This window comes from Sinocyclocheilus anshuiensis, unplaced genomic scaffold, assembly GCF_001515605.1.
Source record: "Sinocyclocheilus anshuiensis isolate Anshui unplaced genomic scaffold, SAMN03320099.WGS_v1.1 scaffold30, whole genome shotgun sequence".
NCBI lineage: Eukaryota > Metazoa > Chordata > Actinopteri > Cypriniformes > Cyprinidae > Sinocyclocheilus > Sinocyclocheilus anshuiensis.
The window spans coordinates 191,766-206,491 of record NW_015542336.1 but is presented as its reverse complement, the minus strand read 5'-3'; the positions used below and the strand labels follow the sequence as shown (position 1 = coordinate 206,491).

At 36.6% G+C, this 14,726-nt stretch overlaps 1 protein-coding gene across 2 annotated transcripts; it reads left to right on the top strand.

Annotated features, from left to right (window-relative positions):
* Positions 1-885: 885 nt before the first annotated feature.
* On the top strand, positions 886-10,512 carry LOC107691090 (thyrotroph embryonic factor-like). 2 transcript variants are annotated; one of them, XM_016489570.1, is made up of 5 exons: positions 886-1,431; positions 3,065-3,260; positions 5,221-5,384; positions 7,520-7,740; positions 9,451-10,509. In XM_016489570.1, the coding sequence occupies exons 1-5, from the start codon at positions 1,317-1,319 to the stop codon at positions 9,664-9,666; spliced, it is 912 nt and encodes a 303-aa protein (XP_016345056.1). In that variant the 5' UTR covers positions 886-1,316; the 3' UTR covers positions 9,667-10,509. The 2 variants fall into 2 exon arrangements, with proteins under 2 accessions (XP_016345056.1, XP_016345057.1); XM_016489571.1 differs by lacking the exons at positions 886-1,431; positions 3,065-3,260 and having other exon boundaries at positions 4,899-5,384; positions 9,451-10,512.
* Positions 10,513-14,726: the final 4,214 nt, after the last annotated feature.

Genomic DNA, 14,726 nt, shown 5'->3' with positions numbered 1-14,726 from the left:
TGCTGTTCCTGAAACCACGCCTTCTTTCTTTGCGTGCACATTTGGGCGGCATTATGCTAATATTTCCACATAGTGACGTAGATATGTGGGGGCGTGTTAGAACGAGCCGTTTTAGGTAGGCGTGGTTGACTCTTAACTTTTATAAAGAATATCTCTGGATTTGAGACTTTAGTCTTTGCAACTTTACAGATCTTCTTTATGCACCAAGAGCTTGTAACACTCCAAAGAGAAAGGAAAACTTGAAATCGCATCATATGACCCCTTTAAGTATTTTGATATATCATTGGAACACAAAATCTTATCCCTTTAAATTTCACCCCGAAAAGGAGCTAATGAAAAAATTATATAACTTAAAATTCTTATTAGTAGACATCTAATAAATAGCCCCAAGCACTTTTTTTATTTGAGGATAAACAGTTGGTGGTTGCCATTGACTTCCATAGTATTTTTTTTTTTCCTACTATGGAAGTCAATGGCAACCACCAACTGTTTGATTACCAGCAATCTTCAAAATATCTTCTTTTATGTTCAACATAAGAAAGTAACTCATACAGGTTTGGAACTGACATGAGGGTGAGTAAATGATGACAGAATTTTCATTTTTGGTTGAACTATCCCTTTAAGCTAGTCCCAGACTAAAATGCATGTTTGAGCTGTCTCAACTGAAAATATCTTGCTCTGGCATATCTTAAAATATGTCAGTGTCATTGTTCTGTGTCAAGATGCACACCTGTAATGTTTTCTTCTAAGGCATTTTTGTAAAAGTTGCTTAAATATCTTCATTTAACTAAGGCCTAGTCCTGGCTTAAGCTAAGCCCCGTTTGTGAAACCGGGCCTTGTTGTGTTTAATAGTTATGTTTTAATGTACTGTGAAGTTAACTTAAAAATCGCATATCTTAGCCTTAACTTGTGTAAATATAAGAGAGTAACAATTCATTTGCCCTTTTCAATGCATTTACAGTTAATAAATCCAAATGTTACGTCGATTTCGACTGTTTTCCGTTTTCAGGGTCATTAATGACATTCTTCGATTGTTTTCTGAACAAAGAGGCTCGTCCGCTTCATCCCGCTCATTATTGTAGCGCTGCATTAACAGTTGACCAATCAGAGAGCGAGAATCCGCCCCGGCCTGTTTAAATATTCATGAGCCGTTGGCGAGATCACCAATCAGCGCGTTCCTCATGAATATGTGAGTGCTTATCGCAGTACACTGGAGTGGAGTCGCTACGGCGCTGTGTGTTTTCTCAAACAGAAACGGGAGGATTGACAGATACAAGCGACGTTTGTGTATTTTCTCGGATAATATCGCGCTAATCATGCCCGGACAGGCGTCGGTGACGGTGGCCATCGACTCGCAGAAGTCGTCCGCTTTTGTTTTGAAGAAGATCATGAATATTCCTCCTCCGAACATACTGGAGGATCAAGACGACGGTAAGAACCATAAACCTGCCAAAACGCAACTCGACACGTTCAAAGCGTTCCGTTCAGTAGTCGTGCGCTCGCGTCACCTCCAGCTGCGCGCTCATTGGTCGCTCAAAAGAACAGAACGTTCCCGCAGACAAAAAGTGCTGCTTAATCGACGATGCATGCATGTTAATATATTTACGTTTTTGCACGGTGGTTACTTCAAAAATACCACGATACACGTGTCTACCTGTATCTGTGCATTGCTTTAGAAAAGAACCTCGAATTGAAGAAGTTGTGTTTAGTGTTAACACCTGTAGAATGGCTAACATCCTAAAAACAATGGTGAAATTATGTATCAGACGATGCAAAAGTACCATGGTAATACTGTGGTTACTTTGGCATGTACTGTGTGGAAGTACCATGGTATTTTTTGAACAACCTTTGTGTACCATAAAAATACCATGGTACAAGAATTATATATAAACACCATTAATATAATGTGGAGTTCCTGGAAATGTATTGGTCAAAATGTTTAGGAACAATTTACCTGATTCATTGCATATGGTGCATTTACATGGGACCTCAGTGAAGATTTCTAAAGTGTCTGCTAAATCATAATCATATTAATAATGGAGAAGAACCGTGGTTGTAATATGGTACACTAATGCTAGTGTTTTCTTCTCTTCTGTAAAGTTAAACTCATTCAGGATCTGTAGATTTGTCAGTTATATTCGTGCTGGCATTGAAGAGAGTATTTTAGTTATTTATCACGTTTTATAGACATACAGTGTGTCCATCTTGGTCCTCTTACCATGTTAAAGACTGACCTGCCCTTTATGGACATTTTTAATAATATTGTAATCATCTTGCGTTATAATGACCCACATTAGGGCATCTCTTGGCTTGCCAATCCGTTAAACTCTTTTCTCATCCTTTCTGACTTTTAAACCAATAACTAACACAGCTAGACGAACTAATATGTGCCATGCGAACAGTTTATTTATACTGCAGAAAATTAGAGTGAAGTTGGGTGTCTGAAGGTCTGAATTTCACAAAACCTGTCAAGAACATGTTCGGCTCCAAGTTCACATCGAAACCAAGAGGAAAAATTAAGAGATTATATATTACATTGTTAGGTACGCCCCTTAGCTGTTATAAATTCACTGTAAACCACGGCTTCACGGGGCTTATTGCTTTTATAAAACGGTTATTCCATATACGTAGTTAGGTTTCACAAAATAAAACCGAGCACATAAAGTGTAATGATATAAATAAAAACAGTATTCTTCCACCAAACAGTGTAGTTCCTTAGAAACAGTCGTGGTTGCAACAAAGTCGTTGCCGAGCAACACACAGAAGTAAACAAAGGTGTATGTTTGTAGAGTAATTTACAACAGCTTAGAACTTGGCTCAACCAATCAGAATCAAGGACCGGAACTCTCTGTTTTATAAAAACTAATTTCACTTGCTACTTTATGTAAAATATGTAAATTTAAAGCATCTTGTTTTGATTTTAATGTATTGTATTTTCTCTTTTATCTTGTTTGGTTTTATTTTATTGCATTTATGAAACTCCCATGTAACTGGCAGGAAATGTGTAAGCTTACTCTAGCTGGCATTGAAATTTCTACTACCTACCTACTACGATATTTGACAGATATCGAGAAGGAGAAACAGGGTTCGACCTGCGATGGGACGTCAGGCGGCGGCGGTGGTTCGGGGGGCACGGGGAGCGTCTCGGCCTCTCTCACCCCCGCCATCTGGGACAAAACTATCCCGTATGACGGCGAGACCTTCCACCTGGAGTACATGGACCTGGACGAGTTCCTGCTGGAGAACGAGATTCCCATCACATTGGAGGAGGAGCTGAGAAAGTGTCCGCGAGACGGATTTTACTTAGAAAGTTAAAATAAACATTTATTGTAGATAGAATGTGTAACAATGTAAAAGTCTTTACTATCACTATGTGATCAATGTAATGCATCCATGAAGTAGCTATTACTGATCTTACTAACCCAAACATTTTGAACTATAGTGTTTTTTGTTTGTTTTTTAATTCTTATTTAAAAAAATTTTTTTAGCCCAATGATTGTTCAGATAGCATTAAATATGTGGGAAGTGATCACATTGAGTGTTTCCTGGAAACATTGGTCTCCTCCAGCATATATAGCCAAAATACATCAATGGCCTTCTCAGAAGAGAAACTCACAGATGCAGCATTTCTCCATAGTGTTGAATGCATCATCTGGACATGAAAAAGGTAAGTCTTGACATTTTTCTTCTTTTCTTTTCTTCTCTGTTTTTCTTATATATACCTATTTTGGCGTTGGTTAGATCGACTAGCTACTACCCAAAACTATGAGCAAACACAAATTTGGAAAATGGCGAACAGCAGTAAATAATGCAAGTCAATCAAGGCTGATTTGATTGAATGAGAAGCTATTTTAGTTGTACAAGTACAAAACAGAGAGTTCCGGTCCTTGATTCTGATTGGTTGAGCCACGTTCGAAGCTGTTGTAAATTACTCTACAAACATACACCTTTGTTTATTTTGTGTGTTGCTTGGCAGCCACTTTGTTGCAACCACAACTGTTTCTGAGGAACTACATTGTTTGGTGGAAGAATACTGTTTTTATTATATCATTACACTTTATTTGCTCTGTTTTATTTTGTGAAACCTAACTACGTATATGGAATAACCGTTTTATAAAAGCAATAAGCCCCGCGAAGCCATGGTTTACAGTGAATTTATAACAGCTAAGGGGTGTTGTTAGGCATGACGCGAAAGCGTCATGCCTAACAACACTCCTTAGCTGTTATAAATTCACTGTAAACCACGGCTTCTTTATTGCTTTAGTTTCGCGTCATGCCTAACAACACCCCTTAGCTGTTATAAATTCACTGTAAACCACGGCTTCTTTATTGCTTTAGTTTCGCGTCATGCCTAACAACACCCCTTAGCTGTTATAAATTCACTGTAAACCACGGCTTCTTTATTGCTTTAGTTTCGCGTCATGCCTAACAACACCCCTTAGCTGTTATAAATTCACTGTAAACCACGGCTTCTTTATTGCTTTAGTTTCGCGTCATGCCTAACAACACCCCTTAGCTGTTATAAATTCACTGTAAACCACGGCTTCACGGGGCTTATTGCTTTTATAAAACGGTTATTCCATATACGTAGTTAGGTTTCACAAAATAAAACCGAGCACATAAAGTGTAATGATATAAATAAAAACAGTATTCTTCCACCAAACAGTGTAGTTCCTTAGAAACAGTCGTGGTTGCAACAAAGTCGTTGCCGAGCAACACACAGAAGTAAACAAAGGTGTATGTTTGTAGAGTAATTTACAACAGCTTAGAACTTGGCTCAACCAATCAGAATCAAGGACCGGAACTCTCTGTTTTATAAAAACTAATTTCACTTGCTACTTTATGTAAAATATGTAAATTTAAAGCATCTTGTTTTGATTTTAATGTATTGTATTTTCTCTTTTATCTTGTTTGGTTTTATTTTATTGCATTTATGAAACTCCCATGTAACTGGCAGGAAATGTGTAAGCTTACTCTAGCTGGCATTGAAATTTCTACTACCTACCTACTACGATATTTGACAGATATCGAGAAGGAGAAACAGGGTTCGACCTGCGATGGGACGTCAGGCGGCGGCGGTGGTTCGGGGGGCACGGGGAGCGTCTCGGCCTCTCTCACCCCCGCCATCTGGGACAAAACTATCCCGTATGACGGCGAGACCTTCCACCTGGAGTACATGGACCTGGACGAGTTCCTGCTGGAGAACGAGATTCCCATCACATTGGAGGAGGAGCTGAGCAAGTGTCCGCGAGCCGGAGACACACAGGCTTTATCTGCACCCTCCGACGAGCCGGCGACCGTCCCGCAGATGCCTGAGGAGGAACACGAGGACGACGAAGAGTCTGAGGACGACTCGCTCACTGTGAACATTGAGACGACAGCAGGTGAGACATACAAGCACGTTTCATTGTTTTTGATCAACTAGAGACTGTAGCTCGAATAACTGGTTTCAAAGCAGCTTCACAAATACTGTTTTTCGATAGCAGATGTTTGGGATGGGTGATGTGGAGGTTAAAATTGTTGGACATGGTAGAAGGTCTGTAGATGTCTTTAGTACACCTCCACATTTGACCGGGTTTTTGTCAAATAACTCCCATGAATCATTTGTTAAAGCTGCAACCTTGAGGTCAGCAACATGAGCGAACGCTTCACATTAGGAGGCCGGTAACATGCTCTGTTTACAGGTTTATATGTGTGTTTTTTAAGTCTGCATGACTGCTTCTCGTTACATGTGACACAAAGCGTGCAGTAATGGTAAAGAACAGACGCGTCTCTGATCAAGGTGAGGAAGAGCTTGTGTGTAGTTTAGTTGTTTTTGGTCATTGAGTAACATCACAACTCGCTGTATTGATCTACTGTAGACCTAATCTGATGTGTGTCACAGGAATCCGCTTTAAATGTGTCTCATACAGTTTGTCAAAATATGATTTCTAAAGAAGCTTATATCTACCACAGAATTAAAAAAAAAAGACGTTTTTGCTTGCAAATATGAGTTTACATCTCAAATTTGGTCAGAATTCAGAATTGAGATAAAAATTTTGCAATTACTGTATTTGTTTTTATTCCGTGGCATGAAAAAGAGAATTTTGAGAAGCAAACTCGGAAATTCTGAGAAAAAAAATTCTGAATTCCGAGATATGAACTCAGAATTTCAAGAAAAAAAAAGTCAGAATTGTAAGATATAAACTCAGAATTCCAATATATAAACTGGCAGTTCTGAGAAAAAAAAAGTCAGAATTGCGGGATAAAAATTCATAATTACAATTTATTTTTTTCTGTGGCTTAAAGAAAAAAAAAAACAGAATTGTGAGATAAAAAGTTGTAATTACTTTTGTATTCCATGGTGAAAAAACAAAACAAAAAAAACTCCATCAAGATCCAAATAAAAAGAGAAAATTAAAATATGAATTATAAAATGGATAGTTCCGGTCCTTGATTCTGATTGGTTGAGCCACGTTCGAAGCTGTTGTAAATTACTCTACAAACATACACCTTTTGTTTACATTTGTGTTGCTCGGCAACCACTTTGTTGGAACCACAACTGTTTCTGAGGAACTACATTGTTTGGTGGAAGAATACTGTTTTTGTTTATATCATTACACTTTATTTGCTCTGTTTTATTGTGTGAAACCTTACTATGTATATGGAATAACCGTTTTATAAAAGCAATAAGCCCCGTGAAGCCGTGGTTTACAGTGAATTTATAACAGCTCCGCTTCGCATCGTTCCTAACAACACCCCTTAGCTGTTATAAATTCACTGTAAACCACGTCTTCACGGGGCTTATTGCTTTATTATCTGGTTTATCTAAAAATAGGTATTAACACAAGGTACTTTATCTTGAAACATTTTGTAGTTGTTACTGTAATATAAGCGCTCATCTCTACATCAATCCATGCGGTTTGAACCTACAAACCATTCACTTACCAGTCAAAACACAGTTAAACCAGCAGAAATTCAACTAGCAGCTGGTAGTTAGTTTGACCTGTTGACTGACTGATGTTGGTTTCTGCTGTCTGACGAATCTTCATCAGGTTCATTCACACTGAAATGTCGTACTGAGAGTGAACATGAGGATTGTATGCTGTCAGGGCACAGTTATTTACTCTGGTCATGAAAATCACAGACGATTTTATTGCGCGATTATGAAATCGTTCGCGATAATGACAGCTGTTTGCATAGCTTCTCAGCGAACTATGGCTCTGTGAAGTAAATGCTGCTCCATCTCAAAGCATGTGAAAATACCAAATTTAATAACATATTTTTACTCTAGGCATTTTCTGGGTTTCTTCTGCGAGGCGTATTTGGAGTTTCAGCACGAGAGCGCCCTCTGGCCTTTGGATGGAGATTTACTGCTGATCACAGAACCGTGCTTCACTGAAAGATACGCATGACAATCGCAGCTTCTGTCGAATCGCGATCTCGATTTCATTTTGATTTATCGTGCAACCCTAGTCATGTGTTTAATCTGATGGTTATATTAGAGCAGCTGTACATCGCTCTGTTTTTACCTTCCTAGAAGCCAAAGCCGGCCCCGACCGTGTGACACCCACTCCGATCGACCCAGAGGAGATCGAGGTGAGCGTGGCCTTCCAGCCGGATCCCACAGATCTGGTGCTGTCCAGCGTTCCCGGAGGAGAGCTCTTCAATCCACGGAAACATCGCTTCTCTGTGGACGAGCTCAAACCACAGCCCATGATCAAGAAAGCCAAGAAAGTGTTTGTTCTTGAAGAGGCGAAGGTGAGACTGAACCCTTTGAGAACTTACCGAAAATATTCAGTCATTCAGAATGAGTTTATGAACAGAAACATCAGAAAACAGTAATATGGTCGCAAACCTGTGGCTCTCGTGACACGTTTGGACACCCGGGCCTGTCGTTCATCATCCAGGAAATGTATTTTAATGATAATGAATACAAATTTGATTCTTCTAAGTTAACATGCTGCTATTTAGCAATCATACTAGCAGCTCATACTGTCATGCTGCTGATCACTGGATGAACTTTAGTTGTTTGTCAGCTTCTTCTAATTGATCCGTCGTCTTGAAGTCAACATGAAGTACTCTTTGCAGTCCATTTTACTTGTGCTATGTGACTTTTCCAGATAAACTGGACAAAAAAATGTAGAGCAGGACTTTTTATCCATCACAAACTGATTTGATAATGTAAAGTTGGTATTTGGTACCAATATGGATCATATCATAATTGTTTTTATTTTTTAATTTCATTAATTAATTTATTTGTTTGAATAATGCACACCGATGAATTATTCACAATAAGACCTGAAACATGAATTGGGAAAATTAGGTTAATTATTATCATTATCTAAAAAAAATATTTTTGTTACTTCAAGTGGAATAAACGTTAAATTAAATCAAATATTTTAAAAGCTTATTTTATTTCAGCTAGTTGCCAAGGAAACATTTCTAATTTTTCTGAAGTTTAACATGTAGTACAAAAATAACTAAAATGTAAATAAAATGAATAGAAAACTATATAGATCTATTTTAATAATAATGGAAAAAAACGCAACAAAATAAAAAAGTAAAATTAAAATGTATAAAAATTTATTTAAAATATTAATGAAAATTATAATATTATATCAATGATGCTAAAATAACACTAATATGTGTATACATCTTATACAATAAACCTCAACTACATTGATTCTATTCTCAAAACAAACAACTTCAGCAATTAGCTATTTTTATATTTTATTACATTGCTTGAAATACTTAATGGCATTGTAAATAATTCCTTTTATCATTGATTTGAAGCATAGAATTATTTGAAAGTCAGACCAAAAAACTAAGTTTGTAATGTTGTGATGCTCATTGTAGCTGGTTGATATGGATTATGGCTTATTATAAAATGGATAGTTCTGGTCCTTGATTCTGATTGGCTGAGCTGCGTTCGAAGCTGTTGTAAATTACTCTACAAACACACACCTTTGTTCACGTTTGTCTGTTGCTCGGCAACCACTTTGTTGGAACCACGGCATTATCATTACACTTTATTTGCTCTGTTTTATTTTGTGAAACCTTACTACGTATATGGAATAACCGTTTTATAAAAGCAATAAGCCCCATGAAGCCGTGGTTTACAGTGAATTTATAACAGCTAAGGTGGTTTAGCTGTTATAACACGCCCCTTAGCTGTTATAAATTCACTGTAAACCATGGCATCTTGGGGCTTATTGCTTTATAATGCTTTAACAAATACTTTTTAAAATCATTATAGGAAAAAAGTAAATACTTCGGGAACCAAGGCTGCTGAAAATGCAGATGGACACGCTGTATTGCACATGAATTTAAATTTAAAATGTAATCGCTGATGCTTTCTCGTAATACAGTTAGCGTATGTTTTTGTAAATGTTACGACATGAAACGTAAAGTTAAAGCTAAAGCATGTTTTAGCGGCTTCATTAATGAGATGCTTGCGTTTCTCTGCAGGATGAGAAGTATTGGTCGTGGAGGAAGAAGAACAACATGGCGGCGAAGCGCTCGCGAGATGCCCGGCGTCTGAAAGAGAACCAGATCGCCGTCCGCTCCTCCTTCCTGGAGCGGGAGAACGCCGCGCTGAGACAGGAAGTGGCCGAGCTGCGCAAAGACTGCGGCCGCTGCAAGAAGATCATGCTGCTGTACGAGGCCAAATACGGCTTACTGTGAGGGACACGCTTCAGTCTCCCTTATAATTCACACCGCAGTTACACAGCCGGGGATTGTGGGTATAATGCGGCGCCGAGCGGGAGGTCGTGTTTTTAAGAGGATGTTTGAAGGGGCTAGAAGACACAAAACACATGATAACACAACATAACCTTTGACCTCCTCATACCTCATATTCTGCCCTCTCATTCGGTATGAAGACGAGATAAAGTGGCCGAATGGAGAAGTCGCACAGCTAGCGTTCAATCTTGACCGTGAAAAAAACGTGACTTTTTTTTTTTTCACAAGACTATTTTCAGCTAGTTTTAAGCCTGTTTTTTGCACTTGACGCGTCGTCTTATGTTTGTGTACGAGAGGTTTTTCGCAGAAAACAAGTGCATGACTCTCGATATGAAGCGATTATTTTCTTTATTCCACGAAAGCGAGTGCACTTGAAGAGCAAGTGCGAATCAGACGGTCTGTGAAGGCGGAGTCTGTAAATATACGCTTGTATCCGTCAGCTAGTGTCGTCGTTCTTCCAGAATGACCTTACCATGTGAAAAGCGACACTTCTGTCATGCAGATTAACTCTATAGCGACTGTGCTTCGTTCAAACGCATCTTCACGGCAGTTAAGCGGGCGCTTATTGTAATGCGAGCGTCTGCGCTGGAGTTTAACTGTGAGTGACTGATCAACTGGATCTGGTTTGTTTTCAGGGTTTAATCCAGGGGAATAATGTGTGATGCATCTTTACCTCAGATTAGATGTTTCTGATGAGTGTTTTTTATTTATTTATTTAAAACTATTTTTTATTCGGGCAGCTCAGCATCCGTTAAAACACAAGCGTAATGAATTTCTATGTAAAAAAAACTTTTTTTTTTTTTATTCTTACCAATGGCGGATTCATTTTTGCATTTTTAATTAATTATTATAATAATAATAATAATGCATTTTTAGATAAATTGTTGCATTGGTAAAACCATTGTGGCGTGAGCGTGATTTATTCCAGTCGATGACATTAGCGTAAGCAGCACTAGAGTCTCACGTTTATCGCCGGTTTTCCTGACGTTTAGTGTATTTAAAAACGCAGAAGTAATAATGTGCTTCCAGTGTTTATGGATTTTGATAGATTACACTTATCATGGTTTGTTTTCAGTGCTCAAAAAAATGAATGAACACCACAAAGTGTTATATATGTGTTTTTTACAGATCATGTTTTTTTACAATAACTATATAGATAATGTCAACAAAATAACCATCTAAAATCTATACATTTCACTGTTGTAGTATATAATAGTTATAACATATATACACACACACACACACATATATACTGCATTATAAAAACTGTCATAAGTCATCAAGATTGTTTATTTTCAACGGGTTTGAAGTGAATCTATTGTATATTGACGAGTCGTTAGTGCATGCTGTTGTCATGGTGATGCTGTGCAGTGGGCGTGTCCTCTTCCATATATGGAGATAAAAACTCTTATCTGTCACGTTCTTTGATAGTTTTGTTGTTTTAAACTCTTTTTACTCCTGTTTGATTTCATTCTATAAACCAAACACACAAACCTTTCCTGTCAATCAGTGTTTAAAATGTACAAAATGAAGTTTGTTTGTGTTTGTTTTTATAGGCCAATTTTGTGATTGAAACTGAATTGTGAATTTAGTTTTTGTTATAATGTGTTATATAAAAGACGTCGAGTTCTGCGTTGGACTCTATGAAACTCAAATGTAGCATTTTGACTTGGTTGTGTCTTTATTAAAACATGTAACTTTCAATATATGAACACATTTTGAAAATAACTGTTTTTTTAAAGAGTGCTGTTGTTTTTATAAAGTCACTTTCCTCTGGTGTAACCAGTATGTTATGACTGCATCCCATATCATGCATGTTAATAAAGCTGGATCTCAGTGATTTGACCTTGCTGAGGTCGTGATGGATCTGCGCTGTGATTGGCTGCTGCTGATGACATCACGCGTGTGTGAGAGTGTGTGTGTGTGTGTGTGTGTGTGTGTTCCTTTATTGAGTCGGTTCATTGTTATTATTCTCAGTATGATGTTACGTAACAATCATCCTCACACTTGAGTGTTTTTATATATTGTTGAATATGAAATCAGTTTATATTTCATGTCATTCATTTTCTAAATATTTTACAGAGAAAGAGATTGTTTATTGTAGAAGATTTTGTTGATTTCTTTTATATTTTTTTTTACTTTTTATAAATGTATAAAAATAACTTGATCATGTCTTGTTCATATTTCACCCCCAAATGTAAATGTTTAAAGAAAAACTATTTGTAGGACCATTTATTAATGGTTATATTATTTTTTGTTTATGTTAGTACATCAAGTTAAACTGAATTAAAATGAGAAATATTGCTAAAAAGCATTTAAAAAAATGGTTTTAGTTAACAATAATAACCATGTTTCAAATCATGTTGGAAAACGATGATCAGGTTTAGTTCATGTGGTGCTGAAAGACAGCAAATACTAAAACATTCAACATTTATTAGTTCAGCTGATGCTGATTAAATGCAATGAAGAAGAAAATTGTGAACATATAAAGAAGTATTTTCTTTATATGTTTCTCTCTTAATCATGAGTTTCATTCACGCAGATGAACATCTAAGTGTTGCGTTTATGGGGGTTGTTTCTTTCGGACAAATGTGATTTAACTTTTTTCATTAGTGTTTTTTTTATTTTTATTTACCTCCAGTGTCATTTAATTTTCTGGCATCCTGAATTTTTTTTTTTTTTGCGAATTTAGTATTTTGTCATGTCATTACATTGTTGCGAGCATAAGAAAAATTTTGAAAAATAACATTTTTGAAAAATATTTTATTCATATGTTATGCCATAGTGTAGAGGACATCGGGACTTTAAAAAGTCCTGTTTTAAAAAAAACAATATTTGAGAGAAATAGGCCTTTTGTGTACATAGAAAAAGTCTTAGATCTTTCAGTTCAGCTCATGAAAAATGGGGGCAAAAACAAGTGTTGCGTTTATAATTTTGTTCAGTGTAATTTGCATATTAATGTGTTTTTGGGGCAACATATGAACAAATAAGTGCAATAATGGGAGTAATAATTAGCAAGATTTTCATAATATCTAATATTTAATAGGAATATTGATATATAATTTTTTCTCTATTCATTTGTTGTGTCTCCCAAAATGTGTAATAAACATGCTTTAAGTCCTGGTGTCCTCTACAGTGGACATACAGTGGGTATGAAATTGACGTCCTGTTTCATAACAGAAAGTCATATTTTGATTTGAAACCCCATAACATTTCCCTGAGATGTTGATTTATGGCAAACAATTTGTCAATTAGTCAGATTTAAATGATAATTACAAAATATTATCAGATTTCCATTAGGGTGTTACATTTGATCACTAAATGAATGTCAGCCATTTTTAAAGACCAAGGAGAGGGAGTGGTCATGGTGAAACATCCAATCATTTGGTATCTCTGGAAAGCCCTGAATGTGAAACGGCTATGAAAAGACTTAAAACTGTGACATGTAACGTCTCAGAGAAATCGCTAAAACAATGTCCTCTACAGTGGACAAAACTCCATAGCTGGTAGTCAGGTTAAAAAAACAAATTTCTTTAAAAAAAAACTTGATCTTCAGGTAAATCTCACAAAACTTGAACATGTCTGGATGATATTTGTAGGACCATTAAAAGTTTTCAAAATGAGTGTGGGGAAAAAATGGTTTACTTTAAAATGAACATTTTACTACTAAATAAATAAGCTTCATTCCCAGCTGCAGGTGTTCGTACAGCTGCATGAGAACAGTGAGGTTACAACACACGTTTTAATTTGGTGCTTATAGTGTCAAAAAACAAAAACAACGACCTGCTAAGAAAAAACAAAAAACGGTTCAGCTGGACATTCAGACAGTTTCCGGTCAAGTCAAGTCAAGTCACCTTTATTTATATAGCGCTTTTATCATATGGAGCGCAGCGTCCTGGAGATGTTGTCCGACATGAGCTCCGCTCCGACTCTGCTGGGGTGCAGGCCATCAGCACGAAAAAGCCTAGGACGCTCCCAGAAAAGATTCCAGTTATTAACAAAGTGCAGTTTCTGTTCTTTACACCATGACAATAACCATTCATTTAAAGCAAAAAGCCTACTGAACCTTTCATGTCCTCGTCGATACGTGGGAAGCGGTCCTGACACGATGATCGTCGTCGCGGGCGATGTGCGGCGTCACATCTTATTGATTCTTAAACTCTTTGGATACGAATTAAACAAAACTTTGTCCTGTAACGTTTATCACTTCCATTTAAATTGATTAAATCACCCTCCATTAAAAGAAATGAAGAGTTTGAGTTGCTTTACAAACCTGAAAGATTTGTATTTATTTTATTGGGAACTGTGTCCTTTTGTTTTGTATTACATTGCAATGCTATCAGAAGTTTTTAATTACTCAGAACTTCAGACTGTTTCCCAATAGACAGGATAGACTGTAACAAAATGATTAAAGGATCTTTGCATTTTTGTGCATTTAAGGGTCAATAATATTGTTAATGTAAGAGAAACCTACACTGACTAAGGAGCTAAACATTTTGGTTTTGAACATTTAGGATGATAGGAGGTTTATGTACCATCATGCTTTGGAATACTTAATACAGTTTATGAAACCTTAAATGTTATATTAAAACATTAAGAAATCAAACATACCGTCAAAATCCTCCAATAAACAGGAGAAACAAACCAAAACCTACCCATCTTAAAATGAATGACATCTGTAGAAGGTACGATGCACATTCGCCACTTTGTTAAACATTTTATTAGTCATTTCATCTTGCATATATTGCATTTATATTCATAGTTATTTCTGAAAAAATAACTTCAGCACGTAAGAAACTAAACCAAAGATCTTCAACATAAGAAATATATACATATTCATGTCATAGTCGTATATATATCTCTTAATTTGCTTTATAAATGCCGTAGAGAACTCTTTTGAAAAAACACACAAAAAAAAAATATAGAAAAATTGTAAATAAATTACAAACAAATGTAAAAATACACCCAGTCGTAGCATTTATAGATAAATCTAAACCCCGTCC

Excerpts from the sequence above, each read along its gene's own strand:
- LOC107691090 (XM_016489570.1), top strand. The coding sequence starts at position 1,317 with ATGCCCGGACAGGCGTCGGTGACGGTGGCCATCGACTCGCAGAAGTCG. Across the intron at positions 5,385-7,519 it reads GAACATTGAGACGACAGCAG|AAGCCAAAGCCGGCCCCGAC; the intron begins GTGAGACATACA and ends TTACCTTCCTAG. Across the intron at positions 7,741-9,450 it reads TTGTTCTTGAAGAGGCGAAG|GATGAGAAGTATTGGTCGTG; the intron begins GTGAGACTGAAC and ends GTTTCTCTGCAG.